Here is a 20,679-nt window from a genome sequence, read left to right as displayed (position 1 = left end):
CCAGATCTTCCAGCAGCCAGAAAAGAGAAAGGGCTGAGCAACCAGAATCCCTTCTATTTCTCTGGTATGCTTACCTCAGCAGAAAGTGTTCCCAGTTCTTGGAATTGAAGAATATTCATCATAGCTTTTGCAGGGTAGGGAAGGGCGGGGCTTCTACTTAAATAGTTGAGCTACATGGTCCATACACCAATCAATTCAAAATTTGATTCACTTTTATTTTAATGAGTGGGTGTATGTAAATTGCTGGAATCAAAGTTTACACAGGTGGGACAAATAGGCTACCAAGACCCACTGCCCACAAACCCCGGTGTGAAGAAACCTAGGGAAAGGAGATAAACTCTTCCTTTCTTGTATGGGATCTCACCGACTTCCTCTCCGCGCAACCTCTGGATTTAGCGTCTCCAAACAGACCGCCCACTCTTTGTAACAAGAAGTCATTACTGGTTTGTCTATTTCTTCCTCCCCCAAGAACTTTTTGTCCGAGGGAGGGTGAGTGAGGTCGAGGTAATGAGAACTGGGGATCAAGAAGGAAATTATCCACAAAGGGGAGGGGGTGAGGAGTGTAGGAAAGTGTTAGGGTCGGTACTGAAGCTCTGAGACTTTGGGGCCGCTCCACGCTCTCCCCGCTCCAGCCTTCTGCAGCCACCCTTTACGCAACGGACACGGGAGAGTTAAGCCAATAAACACGTAAGCGCCGCTCCCTCCCCAATCGGCAAGATGCCTCTTAGGCTCTTGGCTGCATCGAGAGCTTGCAACACTCGGCATCTTTTCTGGAGGCGCCTCCTTCAGCGGCTGCAGATGGTATCCGGCTGCGAGCTCAGGGCTCGCAATTGATTCTCCTCCTTGCCCACCTCGGGTCCACGGACGCACCTCTCCTTTCCCCTCCTCCCCTAGCACTCCTGGGTCTGAGCCCAGCTCGCGATCGCCGAGCAGAGGAAGCAGTCGCGGCGGCGGAGGCTGAGCAGCATCGCCCGCTCCCTGATTTGGGGAGAAGCGCCCATCCCAGGGAGCCGACCCTCAGCTGCCTCCAGCGCCCCCCATCTTTTGCACCCCTAGCCCAGGGCTCCAAGGACCACCCCCCTCCTCAGGCGCCACCATGCTGGACCCTTCGTCCAGCGAAGAGGAATCGGATGAGATCGTGGAGGAGGAGAGCGGCAAGGAGGTTCTCGGTTCGGCCGCGTCCGGCGCGCGCCTGTCCCCTAGCCGCACCAGCGAGGGCTCGGGCGGCGTTAGCGGCGCCGGGCTTGGGGGTGGCGGCGGTGCAGGCGCCGGAGCCGGGGTGGGCGCCGGCGGCGGTGGGGGCAGCGGCGCAAGCGGCGGTGGCGGGGCCGGGGGGCTGCAGCCCAGCAGTCGCGCCGGTGGCGGTCGGCCCTCCAGCCCCAGCCCGTCGGTGGTGAGCGAGAAGGAGAAGGAGGAGTTGGAGCGGCTGCAGAAGGAGGAGGAGGAGAGGAAGAAGAGGCTGCAGCTCTATGTGTTCGTGATGCGCTGCATCGCCTATCCCTTCAACGCCAAGCAGCCCACCGACATGGCTCGCCGGCAGCAGAAGGTAGGTGCGCCTGGGAGGCCCCGGGAGAGGCGCCGGGACGTAGCCTGGCGGGCGGGGCGAACAATGGGAGCTGGCGGCGCAGCTGGCGAGGTGGAGCAGGAGGAGGAGGAGGAGGAGGAGGAGACCGCGCCCTGGGGAAGGGGCTACAAGGCCCCCTCTCCGAGGCCCGGGTCGGCCCAGCTCCGAGCGCGCCTGGAGCTGCCGGGAACCGGCGAGGTGCCTGGACCTCAGCGCCGTGTGTCCCCACCCGGGAGTGCTGGGGAGCTAGGCGGGCAGGTCCGGCTCTACGGCCCGGGAGGCTCGGGTAGTGACTTGCAGCCCGCGGCGCCCAGAGAGGCCTTGCTCCTTTTGCCGGGCTCCCGGCACTCTCCAGCGGCTTGGCGGCTGCGCTGAGCTCTGGGCCCGCCTTCCTGGGCGTGCGCTCGGCGGGCGGGGGCACCCGGCAGGTGGGGGCACCCGTGTAGAGCGAGAAGAGCGCCTCCGAATCGCGCTTGGCTCGCCCAGCCGAGAGAGCCGCAGGGGCAGGCGGGACAAAGCAAGTCCGGGAGGCGAAGCTTCCAGTCACACGGCGAAGGGCACCCTCCTCCCCTCGTCGGGGTCAGCTGATCCCGACTAGGGTCGTCTAAGGGTCCTCGGTCACCGCTTTCCCCTCTGGCTGATGTTACCCCCAAACCCCCTGCCCCTTCTTCAGTGACCCCAGAGCCGGGGCACGCCCTCTGGTCCTTCTACCAGGGTCAGCTCCTCTACCTTCCTCCCTTTGACCGTCTTCTCTTCCCAAGGTGACTTCGCCGCCACCTTCTGGCTCTCCGAGGCCCTCCATTCCCAGCCGCTTTGGGCTTGATAAAGTGCAGCTGCAAAAAGCTTCGCAATTAGGAGCATCAAAAGCTTTTTGTGTCTGAGGCTGGGGCAAGGCTGAGGCGGCTCCGGACTGCTTTTGATATGAAAAAAGTGCCTATTTCTATCAGCTGTTTTCCAGCCAGAGAAAGGAGAGGGAAGGTTACTGCAGGATAAGGGGCTGTGGTGGGACCAGAAGAGAAGAGGTCAGGTCCCCGGTTGGAGGTTGGAGGGAGTTAGTGAAGAAAGTCCGCATTTCGTTGTTTCTTTTAAGTGAATTTGTCAATTCCATTTTGAAAGCATAGCCGGTGAAGCCCCCAGAGGGACGGTTTCTTAAAAGAGTGAATTTTTTGGTTGCTGTCACTTGAGACTGAATTCCATGTTGCTGTAGTAGCGTGTTAGGGTTTCCTGTATTTATCCACCCTTAAGTTAGCACAGATTTCTCTGTTTGTTTTGCTTATATATGTACACATACCACCCAGCGCTGATGATTTATTTCGGCTATCACAAACTTGGTTATCAGTTTTATTAAAAATACAACTCATTTCCTGGTTGGGGAATAGCAGGTGGGCTACACACTCCACTCTCTGCCCCTCATCTGTGGCCCCTTGCTTTTTCAGCCTCTGTTGTGGACTACAGTAGACAAAAGTATCCTCAGAACAATAAAAGTTTTTGGATTTTCTATTAAGGTTGGGTGTTGGGTTCAGGTACAGGGCCTGATATTTCAAGTTTCAGCTTGGAACTATTATAATTGTGACTTTATAGCAGGGGAAATGTCATCTTCAAAATCTATCCCATTAATAACATCACCAACCAAAGATGTTCTATTCCTTTGGCAATGAAAACTATTGTGATTTAAAAAGAAAATATAAAACAAACTTTGCTTTATCAGTCAAAAGGCTCTAGAGCGCTGTCTTTTAAATAGAGGCTAAAATTCAGCACTAGATTGGGGAAAGAAATCTGTTCTCACCGTGGCCCATTTCTTCTAAAAAGAAACTTCAGCCACCTGAAAAGATCATCATGAGGCTAAGTTTTTCTGGTCTGGTTGCATGTTTTACCTGAATCAATTCAAAGCTGTGGTTCTGAGGGGCAAGTGGGTTCTTTTTACACATGACCTTAACATCAAAGAGACTACAGGACAGATTGATAACACTGGCATTTGGTCAACCTATTTTTAGTTATTGCAGCAAACTAGGGCTAAATGCATATTCCAGCAAAGCTGCCTCAGGGTTGTTGGCTATACTGGGAAGCTGAATATCTACCTCCTTATTACAAAAGAAAACAAGCTTTTCCATATCTGTATCTTTAAGTTTTTAGTGTCTTTCTGGAAAAGAATGTTTTACTATTTTTCTCCCAAGTAGAAAGCTTGGAACTTTAATGTATTTTTTTAGTGCACAGTCACTGAAAGTAACAAATGTTTGCATAAGCATTGTGGTAAAATTTAAGGCCAACAAATAAGATTGATAAGCCAAAATTAGTCTTAGAGAAATACAAACTTGTTGTAGAGTACATATGAATTTTTAGTACAATAGAAATGGATGAATTAGAAACAGGAAAAATGATGTGGAAGAAGGGAATAGAGCCAGAGAAGACTGCCTATGAAAAAGTTTCTGAATTGGGGAAGAAAAGAGATCATATGGTCAAATCATCATGCTGTTCACCTTAAACTTACACAATCTTGTATGTCCGTTATACCCCAACAGAGCCGGAGAAGAAAAGATCATATTATACAGAGTATAAGACAGTTTATGAAACCAAATAGTCTGTAATTTTTCAAGAACCTACCATGTGCAAGGCACTTCACTTAGATCATTTTTTTAAAATAGGATTTATTTTTTAGAAGAGTTTTAGAATTACTGAAAAATTGAGAAAATAGTACAGAGAGTTCCCATATACTCCAGTCCCAGTTTCCCCCTATTAATATCTTATAATAGTATGGCACGTCTGTTACAGCTAAAGAACCAATATTGATACATAATTAATAAAAATAGGTAGTTTAGAAATTTCCTTAGTTTTTACTTACTTTTGTTTTTTTTGTTCTTTGATCACTTTAAATTCTCCTAATTCTAACAATGTAGGAATTACCATCTTCATTTTTAGAAAATGGAGACTCAGAGGTTTTATAATTTGCCTAAAGCACTACATCGATAGGAGAATGAGTGGAAACTGAGGCATGGGTTATTCTGATTTCAAATCCTGTCTTTTTAATATGCAACACTGGCCAGAAATATTCTAGAATGAAAAATAGAATCCTGACATGTCAGGTGTACTTTTTTTTTTTTTCTAAACCCAGGGTTTCTTCTATTTGAGTTGAGAGAGATCTGTTCCTCTCCTTTGGACACTGGTCAAATAACATGGGCAAAATGGACATTTAGATATTAACCTCATAAAAAGTATGAAGGAAAGAGATGAGCAATTGGCTGGTAAATCAGAACACCAGACTTGCCAGGCTTTCTATGTGGTTTGAGCTGAAGATCAAAAAAAAAAAAAAAAAAAAAAGTATTTTAGCCAGGAAGAACAACTGGAAAGGAGCAGAGGGGGAAAGTACCATTCCTAGATCATTCTGTTAGTTAATTATTTTGATTTCACTTTTCCTGGGGAAAAGAGTGCCTGGTCATTCCAATAATCTCCCCAGTTAAAAGAAGGGACTTTAAACAGACTATGTGAAAACATATTTTATCATTTATAGGTACACTTTTCTTGTACTACAGTGAATCTAAATATAACATGCTAGTGGTGATAATTAATGACGAAAACAAAATCTATTCTTCTGACTATCACAGTGTATGTTTCAGCTGCTCATAAATGACAATTTGAAAAACTATTCTGTGCTTTTTATTTGTCCTCTTTTGTCATAATGGTAAAGTGAATACCTAGAAGTTGGCATGGCAAAGCTGTGCCATATGTTTCTAAATTATGTAGTAACGGTGATGAGTGGCTACCTCAAGTGAACTAGCTGCTTATAGATGTTACTGAGGGAATATAAAAGCAAGCACTGTAAACAGTTTTGTGTAATATGTAGATTGACATGACCAATCTTTTAATTGGTTAGGAATTGTAATGTCTGGATTATGAATTAATATGGATGCATATACACGTTTGTGTACCTGTATATCAGTGTGTGTGTGTATGTAATGATGGAAAAGGGGCAATCCTAAAATCATGTTTATTTTATATGAACTCCTATTTCATTCAAGAGGACTTCATGAGTAGACCAAATGTGTTGTAAGATTAAGCTACTCATTTCTATGTGATTCATCTCATAGCTTGCCATGAAATTTTGGCTAGTGTTGAGTCACTGTTAGCCATAAAAATTCTGTCTTTATTCATTTACTTATTTGACTTTGTGAGCTGGTCATGGCTCAAAAGCCCTTACCTTTCCTAAAATTTAAGACCTAGTCTTAGCTAACTATATATGTGCATGCGTGTATGCATGTATTTTAAATCCATAATAGGGTTCATCCATTCAGATAGGTTTTGAGGCATTTGGGTTAGCTCTGCTATTCAAAATTCTTAAGAGTCACCTTGTCAATGCAACATATGATTTGGATTTTAAAAAATACATGCTCTAACCTTTTGAGAGAATGAAATGGCTATTAAGCCAGGATTCCTTCAAAAAGAATTGTTCCTCTCTTCATCAGAAAAAGAATTGAAGTCTTTATATATGCTTTTTGGCATTTTCCTTCAATCTCCTTGGTGCAATGGGCAGGAACTGTTTTGCACTGGTATTAGCAGAGAAATTCTGAAGATGCAGAATACCAAAAAAAATAGTACGAGAGGGCTCTTGCCTCATTACATTCTTGGAATAGCCTCATGCTTCCCTAAAACTGGACTGAAGAACAAAGGAAATTAAATCCTTCATTCCTGAAGAATTGTACTGTGTATGATGGTAAAAGTCAAATGATTCATAGATCTTTCTCCTACAAAAGCAAATTTCATATACAGTCATTGGCTATTGCATTAAAATATAATCAGTGTTTATGATTTGGAGTCAGGTGTCTATACAACTTAAGCTGGAATGATTAAGAGAGTTCTCCTAACTTAGAACTAAGTTTTAAATACATGACTAGTTACTCCTTGCACCAAGCACTCTCTCTCCCAGGCTGGGTAGCAGAACCAGAAGATACCTGTGAGTTATGTTCCTGATTTGAGGAACTTATGTTCTAGTTTGGAAGATAACATATACACACGTCAAATAAGTTGAGAATAAGAAAGTGTTTAATTGTAAGATGCTGATTACAAATACTAAAGTGTAGGGAAAGAGAGAGTGATTGTGTACATGCATACACACGGAATTGGATATAATAGTAGGGAAAATCTCCATGGAGGAAGTAGACTAGGATTAGGTCTTAAAGAATTTGTATGATTTGTATCAGCCTAGAGGAAGACAGGTATTCCAGTCTGGAGAAGAGCCTGAGGTAGCAGTAATGTGGAAAAGAGCCATTGTGGGACACTGTTAGTCCAATCATTTAGTTCCAAGTTAGAAAAACCCAACTCAACTGGCTAAATCAAAAGGAAAACAAAGGGGAAAGGAAAGATTTATTGGTGTGTGTAATAGAAAAGCATTCAGTGCTGGGTGACTACAGGCATGGCTGGATCTAGGGGTTCAAATGACTTTCTTGACAGAATGAAGAAAGATGAATAGAAAGGATATATATGTCAAAATTCGAACTGTGTTTGAGATTAGTCACTACCACTACTAAACCACTGCTTATAGGCAAGTCCACTTCTATCTCTGGATAATTTCTTCATCTTTCTTATGAAGAGGGGGATGGGGAAGCTTCAGATTATCTCTAATGTGCCCACTCCAAATAACAGTTGATAGTTCTTGCTGGGCAATGCAGCTCCTCATTATCAAGACTTAACATTTCCTTTGATCTTCTATTTGTGATATTTTTACATTACAATATAAGGCAGTGTCTTCAAAGAATCTGAGACAGAAATCAAGTTAGAGTTCACTTTGTCCAACTAAATTTTCAGATGAGGAGGTGAGATCTTAAAAGTTTATAAGACTCCAAACTATATGAGAGCTTGTAAATTGTGACCTGTGGGCTAAAATGATCCACAAGTGTATTTCGTTTTGTCTACAATGCATTTTTCAGTTTTTTAAATTAGCTCTCAACATTTAAAACCATGAACTTCACCAAAAAATGTGTATTTCTGGCTTCTCTTATAACTGGAAGATGTGTTAGTGGAAGATGAAGCTGAGCCCAAGTTTGTTTTTTTATGAGTTTTCAAAAAAGCAATAGAAATAAGACTACCAAGCCATCAGTTAAATAATGAAATGTTGATCACCTTTAACAAATTATTTTTGTTCTAAGATGGATACTATATACATCTGGATGGTAGGACACCAGCTATCTGCTTCTTGCCAACATCATCTATTCTTGCTATTTTTGCACAGATATTGATGGTCTGACCCTGGCCACTGTAGCACATCCAAGGAAAGGATCTGGAAATTTGGAACTCTATGTTTCCTGTCTCTGGCAACAGTTTCCTTAGTAGGATTAGATTTATAGTTTCTGCAGAATTGGAAAGCTGATCATCAGAATTACCTTGCTATTTTTTTTTTTTATTTATCAGTCCAAGCATGTGGTGGAATTCTCTGATATTAGCAGGTAAGGAAGGGAGGATGAAGTCTGCAAATGGTTCGAAGTCTGGTCATTGCACTTGACATATGACAGTGAAGAACAGTAGTTAAGAACATAGACTCAGAAACTTGAATGTCTGGGTTTGTTCCCTGGCTGTACCCCAAACTGCCTCTGCGATTTTGGGCAACTTATTTAACCTCAATTTACTCATTGATAAAATGGGGATAGTAGTGGTACCTTCGTCATTGGGTTCTTATGAAAATTAAGTGAGATAATACACTAAATCTTTTAGAACAATGCCTGGCATGTGGTAAGTGCTGTTTAAGTGTTAGTTCTTGTTATTGTTGATATGTGCAACGTTGTGTTATTTTTATCTGTAAAGGGACTGAGAAAGTTAACATATGCAAAGTACTGACCATAGCAAACCTTATATTCATATTTCTGTCATCATTGTGATCATTATCATTATTGACATGATAAGCAGACCTGGAAGGCAATGGTTACCATTGTAGCATCATCTACAGAGTGGATAGGGTTGAGGGTACAATGCATCCCTATTTCTCTTTTATTGAAACACTTCACTAACTCTGCAGGTCACCAGTCTCTGATTCAAGTCCCGGGTCAGTTTTGTGACCTGGTGACTATGTGACCTTGGGCACATTATCCAGTCTCTTTAAGTCTGTAAAGTGGGGGAAAATAATATTGAGGATTACAAGAAAAAAAAAGCATGTTAACTGCTTAACAAGTCCACAACATGGAGTAAATCTTGAGCAAATGTTGTCAGGAACAGTAATTCCTGCATTTTTGTCCACCAATACTATTTCATACTACAATATCTTTGCTCATGCTGTTCCTTATTTTAGAACATCTTACCTTTCTTCACCTGATTTGCTCTTGTTCATCCTTTAATTAACTCAGGTGTTATCTCTTACTAGAAACCTTACCCAAATCTAAATGCTTTCTCAACTCCCTAGTCTATTTCCACTTTACTCCCTGTATATTATATTTAAATTACCTTATATGTGTATGCCTCTTTCCGACTAGACTGTAAGTATCCCAAAGACAGGGACCACATTTACTACTCTTTGATTCCCCATTTTCTGAAAACAGTGCTTGGCACAAAGTAGGTACTTGTAAACATTTAGACTTGAAATTCCACACTGATGTTTTCTTTCCTAGGAAGATTCTAAAGAGAGGAAGTGAAAGAGTCTTAAATACAGTCGGCCTCTGTTTTAGGTACACAACTTATTTACTTTTATAAAAGCTTCTCAGTGGAAAACACGAAGAACGTACCAATTACTAAATGGTTTCAAAATAATTTATGTAGCAGAAACATAAACCATTGATTACTTCCCAGCTTAGCTTGTTTATACCAACAATGGACACATCTTGAGATATTATAGAGAAGAATCTTCTTTTAAAGACAATAAGCCATTATGAATTTCTTGAAATGGCTGAATCCCAGTTGAACTTCAATCACTGTAGGACACGTTTACATGGCCAGTCATTAAGTCAGAAAGAACCAAAATGAGAACTGAATCTCCATATCGGGTATATGTTCTTTAGTAAGTTTTATTTGATTTAGCCCTTTCTGAAGGAAAAAAAAAAGAATGGGCAGTCAACAGCATGTTAGCGAAAGTTAGGCTGTTTGAAATATTATCAGTCTCAAGGTTAGCAAAGTTATATAATAGAATCTATAGTTGTACATGTTTAGACATAGATATGCTTTTCTCTACTTCTATTATGGGATTTGGGGACTATTTTCTCTCTCATTGTAAGCTGTCTAAAGTCTTTTCTGAGTATAGTTAGAATATAAATAAATAATAACCATTGCGCTGTTGTATATTGGATACAGTAATAAGAATGGGATGCGTGTAAAGTATCCTTAAAAAAGTAAAACTGCTTAGGAATGGATTTTTCTAATGCCTTTCACTAGTCAAGGGGAAAATTATCTTTGCTAAGCCATTCTTTTCATTTTAACAAGCAGGAGAATTTTGAAAAATAAATTGAATTATCAAGCCTCCAAGTGTTCTAAGCTCCTGACCACTCTTCTAAAATTGAGAGAAATGGAATAATCTGACAATGTCTTGACATCCTCTCAGCAGCCCCTATAGGAGGAAGATATCAACCTGTCTTGTGGTGTTTTTCACCATCACTTCCGTGCAGTAGGAAAGTTATGAGATACTTTGGGGTTAACTTTTTTTTTTTTAATCCCTAAGTGTTCCAGGAGCACATGCTAAGCTACAGACCCTCCAGGGGCTGTAGTGCTTTGAAAAAGACAATGGGATTTTGGCAAACATGCAGAGTGGTACAGGGAATCTACTGTGCCACTTAAGAAAGCAAAGGAAAAACATTGAAAATTCTTGCAAATAATTGTGCCTTCTGTTGCCCATGCAGAAAAACAGCCTTTTGGTGTGGATGGTAGGCATAGAGTTGTTTAAGCAAATGAGTTAAAATATATCTTGAACATCGACTTTGGTGATTTTTCTGACAAGTATAGCAACTGTTGTCTATAAGGCAGCGTGTCATAACATACTGTGTTCAAAACATTTCTTGAGGGCTCTTCCATATTCAATTTTTGTTTGTTATACATCATCAAACAACATTGTTTTGAGCCACTTCCACATACAAGAAACTCACTAAATCCTGGAGGCAAAATATGCAAAGACATTTTAGGCAGCCTTCCTGATCTCTAAGAACCTACTAATCTGGTTAAGAAGTTGAGATGCACCAATATAGAATGTAGCTTATAGTGTAAGGCAGGATGTCATGAGGGTCTCAGTCTTAAAATATTGGTATGTTTTAGATCTCTGTCCTTGGCCCTTGTTATGGGTTGATTGTGTCCCACCATCCCACCAAAAATTCATGTTGAAGTCCTAATCCTCAGTACCTCATAATGTGACCTTATTTGGAAATAAGGTCTTTGAGGATGTTATTGGTTAAGATGAGGTCCTTCAAGGTCGGAACCCATTATGACTGATGTTCTTACTAAAAGGGGAAATTTCAACATAGGGACACACACACACAGAGAAAACACTATGTGAAGAGGAAGGCGGAGATTAAAGTAATGCCTGTACAAGCAAAGAACAGCAAGGATTGCCAGAAAATCACCCGAAGGTAGGGGAGAGGCATGGAATATATTTTTCCTTATAACCTCAGAAGGCGCCAACCTTGCAGACACTTTGATCTTGAATTTCTAGCCTCCAGAGCTGTGAGCCAATAAATTTCTGTTTAAGCCACCTAGTTTGTGATACTTTTTATGTCAGCCCTATCAAACTACTATAGCCCTCTCCTCTATGTCATCTCTCTGGGCCACTTCACCATTAATGATGGCTTTAGCTACTAACATCCCTGTACTTCCCATTCTTAGATCTTTGGCTCTAGCATGGTTCTCTCACCAGCCTTTCAAACCTATACATCAGGGCTGTTCAAAGTGTGGTCTCAGAATGGTACAAGTCAGTGAATACTTCATCAAGGGTTTACAATGAAATAAGGAACTTGCCCTAGTATGTAAGTTAACCCCCTGCTTTCTTCAAGAAAGTCTTGCTACCAAAAAAAAAAAAAAAAAAAAAAAAATTGTCAGCTGAATTGAATACCTTAGTAATGAATTTGATGTAATTTCTGGTACTAACATTTTATCTTGGTTAAGGACCAATAACCAGCAGTTCACAGATGGCACAGGTCTACAGACTGTACTTGAAAGAACATGAACTTTCATGATATCTCCCATGGGATGTCTTCAGACCACCCAACAATAGAATTTCTCACCTAGTCTCTTTCCCCTTTATTTTCTAATTCAGTGAATGTCGTAATGGTGCTACTATATAACCAAGCTGTTATCAAGACAGTAGTGCACAACTCAACTTCACATCTTCACTGTTGCTCATCCTCGCCACCAAAGGCTGCACACATCCTGTTGATATTCCTCTTTAGCAAGTTTTCACCTCTTTCTCCTCTTCTTCATCTTCATCACTGATGCCCTGCTTTGGGTCCTCATGATTGCTTGTGTGGACTTTTGTAATAACCTTCTAACTGTTCTGTCTCCTTTTTTGCCCACAGTCCATTCAGATACCAGGGTGATCATTCTGCAGCATAGACTCAATCAGGACTTCCTCTGCTCAGAATTCTTCAGTAGCTTTCTGTTTCTTGCACAGGATACACTCCAAACTCATTTGCATGGACTAAATGGATTCTCTCTCCCTAGCCAGGCTCTACTCCTACAATTCTGCACCCACTGTTGGCTTTAGCCTATTAAACCACTTAGCATCCCTGTACTATTGCATGCTCTCTTGTGCCTCATGTCTTTACACATGCTGTTCCTCCTGCTTGAAAAGCCCTCCCAACCCTTGCCTGCTATCCCTCTCCTAGGTGGATGATGGTAACCAGTCATTATAAAGAGCAGGAATAGGGCGCCTGGGTGGCTCAGTTGGTTAAGCGACTGCCTTCAGCTCAGGTCATGATCCTGGAGTCCCCGGATCGAGTCCCGCATCAGGCTCCCTGCTCAGCGGGGAGTCTGCTTCTCCCTCTGACCCTCTTCCCTCTTGTGCTCTCTGTCTCTCATTCTCTCTCTCAAATAAATAAATAAAATCTTTAAAAAAAAAAATAAAGAGCAGGAATAAATAATGACTGTTTACAGGATGTTTATTGTCTGTTGTCACTGCTGTATCAATTTATAAGCCTTATCTCCTTTAATCTTTACAGTAACTCTGTAAGATAAGTATTAATCATCTCAATCCTATAGATAAGAAAACCAAGAGGCAAAGCAGTTAAGATACTTGTCTTATGTCATACGCTTCGTAAGTGGTAGAGAGGGGTTGGGACCCAGGGGCTCTGACTCTAGCCTGCCCTCTAAGCCATATGCTGTACTAACTAAATTGGAGCATTGAACACACTTTACTTCAGTGTATGTCTGTTGTTCTCTCCTGACAATACAGAGATGATTTCATTTAGTATCCTCTGGTGTCTGGTAGATAGTGTATACACCTGTAGGTACTCAATAGATTGTTGATGCAGAACTCATGATTATTGAATTCATGATTATTTAGAGAGCAATAATAAATACTCCTTACCATTAATAGTATGTTCACTGAGATGGTCTCATTTCTTCTTTAAAACCTTTCTGAGCAGTGAGGCATGTATTCTAAATCCTTGTTTTGTGGCAGGCAATGTGTGGTATGGAGAGGTCCCATTGGCTGGACAGAAGTATAGGATACCACCCTTGGCTTCCTGAATGCACCTAGGGCTTTCACCACTGTGCTGTCAGTCTTGGGTTCATGCTCAGTATGACTGAGGCCATTGCAGACTTTGGAAGGCCCATCTCACCTCATAGCAAACTTACTAAAATATACCTCATGTACACTTATTTTTGTATTGTCAAAAAGGAAAGGATTTTTTCAATCTTGCTTTTAAAACTATTTGTCTATATAACTTTTTAAATAAATGACTGTGACTTCTTAGGAATCATGGTGCATTTATAGGAATCCTTGTAAACTGAAAAACCAACCACACCAATCGTTTTCAAATGTAGTGATAGGAGTACTATATTTAACAATTAATGAAGTTGGCATATGTTTGGAAATCATTTACCTGAACATTTTTTCATTTTGATTTTTCATTTTTAGTTGTACATATTAGAGACAATACATTTTATTTAAGGACTCAGACATTTCTTTAGGTTCCTCGGAAGTTTCAAGACTCTAGTCGCTTCACAGATAAAATAGCCTTTGTCCAGGCTTAATGGAGGAAGTGGCACTTGAATTAAGCCTCCAGCTGACTGAGAAGATCAAAAGACAGTGATACGATATATTTTGGAGGGAAAGAAAGATACTTCCAAGTATTCAGAGATGAGGTAATGCAAAGCAAGTTTGAGGACCTCTGACCAAATATGACTGAATAAAGTTCCAATATTGGAGATAAAAGAAATAAGAATAAAGGTTTGGTCATGATTGTGGATGTCCTTCAACACCAGAGTACAGGCATTGGGGGAGTGGGGGCTTTATTATTCATTCATTCATTCCCCTATGCTATACTTTTCATCTTCTTGATTTATTTTATAACTGAAAATTTGTACCTTTTAATCCCCTTCACCTACTTTGCCCATCCCCAAAACCCTTCCTCTCTGGCAACCACCAGTTTATTCTCTGTATTTATGAGTATGTTTCTGTTTTCTGTTTTATGTTTTAGATTCCATATTGAAGTGAAATCATATGGTATTTGTCTTCCTCTGCCTTGAGTGATTTCACTTAGCATAATACCTTGTAGGTCTATCCATGGTCTTGCAAATGGCAAAATCTCATTCTTTTTTATGGCTGAGTAGTATCCTATTGCATATATATATACATATATATGTGTGTGTGTGTGTATATATGTATATATACACACATACATACTACATTGTTTTTATCCATTCATTTATGGATGGGCACTCAGGTTGCTTTCATATCTTGACTATTATAAATAATGCTGCAGTGAACATGGGGTGCATATACCTTTTCAAATTAGTGTTTTCAGATTCTTTGGATAAATACTCAGTAGTGGAATTACTAGATTATATGGTAGTTCTATTTTTAGTTTTTTGAGGAACCTCTATTCTGTTTTCCCCATGATTGCATCTATTTACATTCCTACCCACAGTGCATGAGTGTTCCTTCTCCTCTACATCTTTGCCAACACTTCTTATTTCTTGTCTTTTTGATACTAGGCTTTCTGACTGGTGTGAGGTGATAACTCATTTGTGGTTTTGATTTGCATTTCCCTGATGATTAGTGATGCTGAGCATCTTTCTGTGTGTCTGTTGGCCATCTATGTGTCTTCTTTGGAAAATGTCTATTCAGATCCTCTGCCCATTTTTTAAATTGGATTATTGTTTTTTTGGTTTTGAGTTGCGTAAGTTCTTTATATATTTTAGATATTAACCTTTTATCAGATACATCATTTGTGAATATCTTCTCCCATTCAGTAGGTTGCCTTTTTATTTTGTTGATGGCTTCCTTTGCCATGAACAGGGGTGATTTTATAGGCAGTGAAGAACCACTGAAGAATTCTAAGCAGAGCTGAAACATGACCATTGTAATATTTTAAGAAGACTAATCTAAGCAAGGCGTGTAGAAAGCATGGAGAAGGGAGAAAGGATGAGTGTAAATGTCTTCACACTGTGAGAAAAGGCCACCAATTAGGCTTAAACATTTTATCCAGTACAGATCATCCTATGGTGTTATGGGGAAGTTTGTAGAAAATCTCAGAAAATTAATGCCTATATGTGGAAGTGTCTTGAATCACTAGTTCAAAAGCATTTCCTTAGAACAATTGTTGATTACTGCCTTCATTTTATCAGAGTAATTTTTATGTATTTGTCATAATATGTGAAACAAAATTGCCTGCCCTTTAAGTTGTATTTAATTTTAGTGACCAATATTCTAATACCTTCCTATACAGGTGCCAAAGCACTTCTGCATAACATTATGAGGAACGTAATGACTGTTGGACAGAGATCATAGTAAACCTAGTGTAATTTCAGAAAATGTCCATGTGATTCCATTACAGATTCCAGCTGACCTTGAGGATTCAAATGGAGCTTAATCTGGCCCCAAGAGGGCATGAGCCCCACAGTAAGCCCAGATTCAGATCAAGCCCACAGAAGGACAGAGGAGGGGGCCTGGGCTTGTGGCTTTTCTGGAGAGAAAATTTCAAAGAGTGCCTAAACAGACTAAAAGAGAATCTTGGATTTGTCCCTCCCGCCATATGATTCCATCCTCAAGTCTGACCTAGGTTTGCATAGGCAATCAGGGGATAAAGAACATTCGTACTTCCTGTCCTTCCTCACTCCTCAAGTGGGGAATATTCTGATCTTAGTGGCAATGTTTGAGAAAAGTTATTGGACTACGTTTATTATTCATCAGAGTCTCTCCCATTGAAAGGGAAGCATACAGTTTCCAATAATCTCTCTTCTTGCACGTTCTTGGGTACCATCATCTTTTTTTACCTGTTCATAGGGATGATAAGATTTGCATGTGGACATAGGAGGTAGAGAAAGGCTTCATGCTGGAGTCTTGTCTTCCAAGATTCTAATAATAAAGAGGGAATTTGTTTTATATTTGACATTGTTACCTGTGTGTATAGTTCTCCTGAGAAGACAGGTGACTTTGGTCTAATATAAGATTCAGGTATTCTTGGGTCACCAGGTCATGACCATCTCAAAGGCTTCAAAACGCCGCATCAGTTGCCAGAGGGTCACAGCCAGTGTCCTGGAGGAGGGCTGCATTGTAGCTGAGGAACAGCATGGAGAGGCAGGAGAGTATGTATTCTAGGGACAGCATGAGCAAAGTCTCAGAAGCCACACAAAGCCAGAACAAAAGGCACTCACAAGGCATAAGATCAGAAAAGTAGTTTGGGACCAGGTAGTGGTAAATATTGAATGCTATTGGACTTGGTCCGTTGTCCTTTATTTTGTAGGCAGTCAGGAGCTTCTGAAAATGATTTGTACTCCTAGTAGTTCCAGTGGAAATAGCACTGAACTGAGGCATATGGCCTATCAAAGATGATGCAGACATCTGGCTGATTGCCAGATGGGGAGTGATTGGCCTTGACCTTGTCTTAAAGTGATGTGTTTTCCTAAAAGGCATTTTGAGGCTTCAAAATTTCCAAAGAATATTGTCAATACAAGTGGAATGTCTTATTTGCAAAGGACATGATTGCTCTAGCATTTTTCCATGACCAAGTTAGAAACAACTTCCTATGAGCTTTGACAACGGCTCCACATCATTTGCTACCCTTTCTATTTGCCTGGTGAGGGAGAAGAGAAAAGGATTTCTACTATCTAGTTTTTACAGGCAGCCTATATACTGCTGTGTATTATGATTCAGCATTATAGACCTTCAAAGTGAACACACATAGGTTAAAATTTGTAGTTGTTTTAATTAATCAGAAGTCCATTCCCCACCCCCCATCTCCCCAAAGCAGCAGTTCTAAACAATTGTGGATCTGCTATTTAGTCCAATGAGCTTTTCAAATTTTTCCTTTAGTTTCTGTGTGCTGAGAGCTCAAAGCAATCTTTTAGTCAATATTCAATTAGGATTTGAGTCAGAAGGCTGTGCTGAGCTCTTACAGAGGAGTATAAGTTAGTCATTTGCTCTCACCACTTTTCACTAAAGAAATAGAAGTTTGCTGCAGCATGAATTAAATATTATGCCAAATTAAGTGTATGTTTACTTCCTTATGAGCTAGCAATAAATGACATTGTTGGAAATTGAACATTATACATATTGTATGCACCAAATTTTAGGGAGATTGATGATCTACAACATTTCCTTCTCCACTCATAGTTAGAACTCTGCATTTCTGTTGGGTACTTACCCAAATGCTTTCATATTAGGCTTTCTCTAATCACTATCCTTTGGCATATTCTTTTGTTTCCAGCACAGTCTATTACTCAATATTATTTTTCTCATTGAGCTACATTTTCAGAACAAAAATAATTCGGTCCTAGGATTTAAAAAATTGTAAGATTTTCTACAGATAAAATAGCACCAAAGATATTGAGAATGCAGTGTGTATTTTTTAAATTTTATTTACACCAAATTTATCTGCCTACTTGAAATGCCTTTGGGATCTTTGGGGACAACAACAATATGAGACATTTATGCTAAGTTGGATGAAAATTTTCACTTGTTCCATGACAGCAAACTCATATAGGCAACATATTACTAAAGTAATGTGGATAATTTGCAGAATTACCCATTGATTTTAATCAATATAAGCAGCCAATTGAGATGATTCAAATAAAACTTTGAACTGTGTCTTATAAATATTTAAAAAATCTACATACCCTGTGTTGTGGGCACTTGGTGATATACCTGTTATTCATTCCCCATTTCCAAACAGAATTAGTTTTGTTTTGTTCTGTTTTGTTTTTCAGGTCATTTTTCCCTCATCCCCACTTCAGGAATAGATGCAGATTAGTGCAAGCCCATCAGAAATGACACGGTGCTGGAAAGACCCCTTGTTCATGGGTGACCATGTGACCTAAATTGACCCAATAAGACTGAAGGGAAGGGTTTATATTTTACGTTTGGGAGAAAAGTTTTACTCCTTCTCTCCTGATAGACGCCACCAAGAAAGCATGTGCTGTTGTGACTACTGGCAGCCGTCTTAGAGCCACGCGGAGACCCAATTTTGAAGCCAGGCCTGAAGATAATGAAATAATTGAGATATGGAAATGACATGAGTTTGTGATGACAGTATTGGGCCACAACATTCAGTCAGACCTGGAGTCTACCTTTCCTACTGATTTCTAAGAATGTAGTAAATTCCCTCCTTGTATAAGTCATTTTGAATTGGAATTTTCCTTACTTTTAGCCCAAACTCATCTCCCTTATGTTGTATTTCTCTTCAAAACAGGAATTCTGGGACTTGAATTATCGAGCCTTAACTTTTTAATTTATTTAGCATATTTAGATTCAGACATAGGTAGAAATATAATTCTATTTACCATATAAGAGGCAAAATAAGAATTCTTTCCTTCTAACTCTGTAAAATTTGGCCAAAAAAGTTTGTTGATTAATATAAATCATATCTTAGTGTACAAGGTTAGCTTTTATTATAACTAAATAAAGTAAATTCAATGAAATAATTCTTCCTCACTCTGACTTAAATTGAAAATTTTACATATTTTTTCTGTAAATAAAAATAAAACATTCAGGAAGATCAAATAGTGTGGAAAAATATAAAGTAAAATTTAAAGTAATCCACTAATCCTACCACCCAAAGACATTCAGTTTACACATAAAATATATTTATATCATCTACCTAGATAAATACTTTTACATAAAAGTAATAATTCTGTACATATTGTTTTTGCAACCTGCTTTTTTTGCACAGTAGTATATAAAGGAAATCTTTTCATGTCAGTAAATATAAAAATGTCTCCTTCTAAATAGCTTGTAGCTATCTAATATATGGATGCACCATAATTTATTCAACTGGTTGTATATTGATTTCTGTTTCTTACTACTATTTGCATTCTGTAGTAAGCATCTTTGTGTACATGTATTTCTTTTTATTTATTTATTTTATTTTGTTATGTTAATCACCATACATACATCATTAGTTTTTGATGTAGTGTTCCATGATTCATTGTTTGCATATAACACCCAGTGCTCCATTCCATACGTGCCCTCTTTGATAACCCATCACCAGGCTCACCCATCCCCCCACCCCCCTCCCCTCTAGAACCCTCAGTTTGTTTCTCTGAGTCCATAGTCTCTCATGGTTCGTCTCCCCCTCTGATTTCCCCCCTTCATTTTTCCCTTCCTACTATCTTTTTTTTTCTTTTTTTAACATATAATGTATTATTTGTTTCAGAGGTACAGGTCTGTGATTCAACGATCTTACACAATTCACGGTGTTCACCATAGCACATACCCTCCCCAATGTCTATCACCCAGCCACCCATCCCTCCCACCCCCCACCACTCCAGCAACCCTCAGTTTGTTTCCTGAGATTAAGAATGCCTCATATCAGTGAGATCATATGATACATGTCTTTCTCTGATTGACTTATTTCGCTTAGTGTAACACCCTCTAGTTCCATCCATGTCGTTGCAAATGGCAAGATTTTGTTTTTCTGATGGCTGCATAATATTCCATTTTATATATATACCACATCTTTATCCATTCATCCATTGATGGACATCTTGGCTCCTTCCATAGTTTGGCTATTGTGGACATTGCTGCTATAAACATTGGGGTGGTGTACATGTATTTCTATAATTTTTTCAAATTTCCACATTCTTTAAATGCATATATCCTTAATATAAAAAGTATGTTCATTTAAAATTTTGTTACCAGTTTCCAAAGCATCTGTAAATATTTACATTCCCACTAGTAGAGAATAAGCATGTCTGGTTCCTCCTGCTAAAAGTGGACATCTTTGGGGAGCCTGGATGGCTCAGTCAGTTAAGTTTCGGACACTTGATTTAGGTTCAGGTCATGGTCTCAGGGTCATGAGATTGAGCCCCACGTCGGGCTCTGTGCTCAGCAGGGAGTCTCCTTGAGGTTCTCTCTCCTTCTCCCTCCACCCTGCCCCCCAATGCATGTGTTTGTGTGTGTGTGTGTGTGTGTGCGCGCGCGCGCGCGCGTGTGTGGGTGCACTCTCTCTCAAATAAATAAATCTTTTTTTTAAAAGAACTGGACATCGGGGCGCCTGGGTGGCTCAGTCGTTAAGCATCTGTCTTTGGTTCAGGTCGTGATCCCAGGGTTCTGGGATTGAGCCCCGTGTTGGGCTCCCCACTCCACGGGAGGCCTGCTTCTCCGTCTCCCACTCCCCCTGCTTGTGCTCCCTCTCTCTCTGTGTCTCTCTCTGTCAAATAAATAAAATCTTAAAAAAAAAAAGGGAACTGGACATCTCTTTTTTTTTTTTTCAGCTTTGGTAACCTGATGGGTATTTTTTAAAATTCTATATTTGTATTTCCTTTTGACATGTATATTGCCTTTTTATATTTCTTCTTTACAAATTCCCTGCTACATTTCATACATTTTTCTGTTGTGTTTGTTGTTGTTGTTGTTGTTTTTAAGAGCTCATTCTATTTTAGTGGTATTAACATTTTGTCATATGTGTGAAATTTACATTTTGTCCTCTGTTGTTGGATCTTTTTTATGTTTGTTACATTGTTGGCCTATTTCTGTTTAGCTGAACAGAACTTCTTAATGTAGT

General features: G+C 40.1%; 1 protein-coding gene across 1 annotated transcript in view; it reads left to right on the top strand.

The window, feature by feature from the left end:
* Window positions 1–227: 227 nt before the first annotated feature.
* Window positions 228–20,679, top strand: part of CADPS (calcium dependent secretion activator) — a 476,365-nt gene continuing 455,913 nt past the window's right edge. The window contains exon 1 of the mRNA XM_035728423.1: window positions 228–1,546. Coding sequence (XP_035584316.1) covers window positions 1,097–1,546 — 450 coding nt within the window. The 5' untranslated portion in view covers window positions 228–1,096. The remainder of the gene's footprint in view (window positions 1,547–20,679) is intronic.

Source organism: Zalophus californianus, chromosome 1 (genome assembly GCF_009762305.2).
Source record: "Zalophus californianus isolate mZalCal1 chromosome 1, mZalCal1.pri.v2, whole genome shotgun sequence".
In the NCBI taxonomy this organism is placed as follows: domain Eukaryota; kingdom Metazoa; phylum Chordata; class Mammalia; order Carnivora; family Otariidae; genus Zalophus; species Zalophus californianus.
The sequence above is the reverse complement of the archived record's forward strand: the minus strand, read 5'-3'. Positions and strand labels throughout refer to the sequence as shown.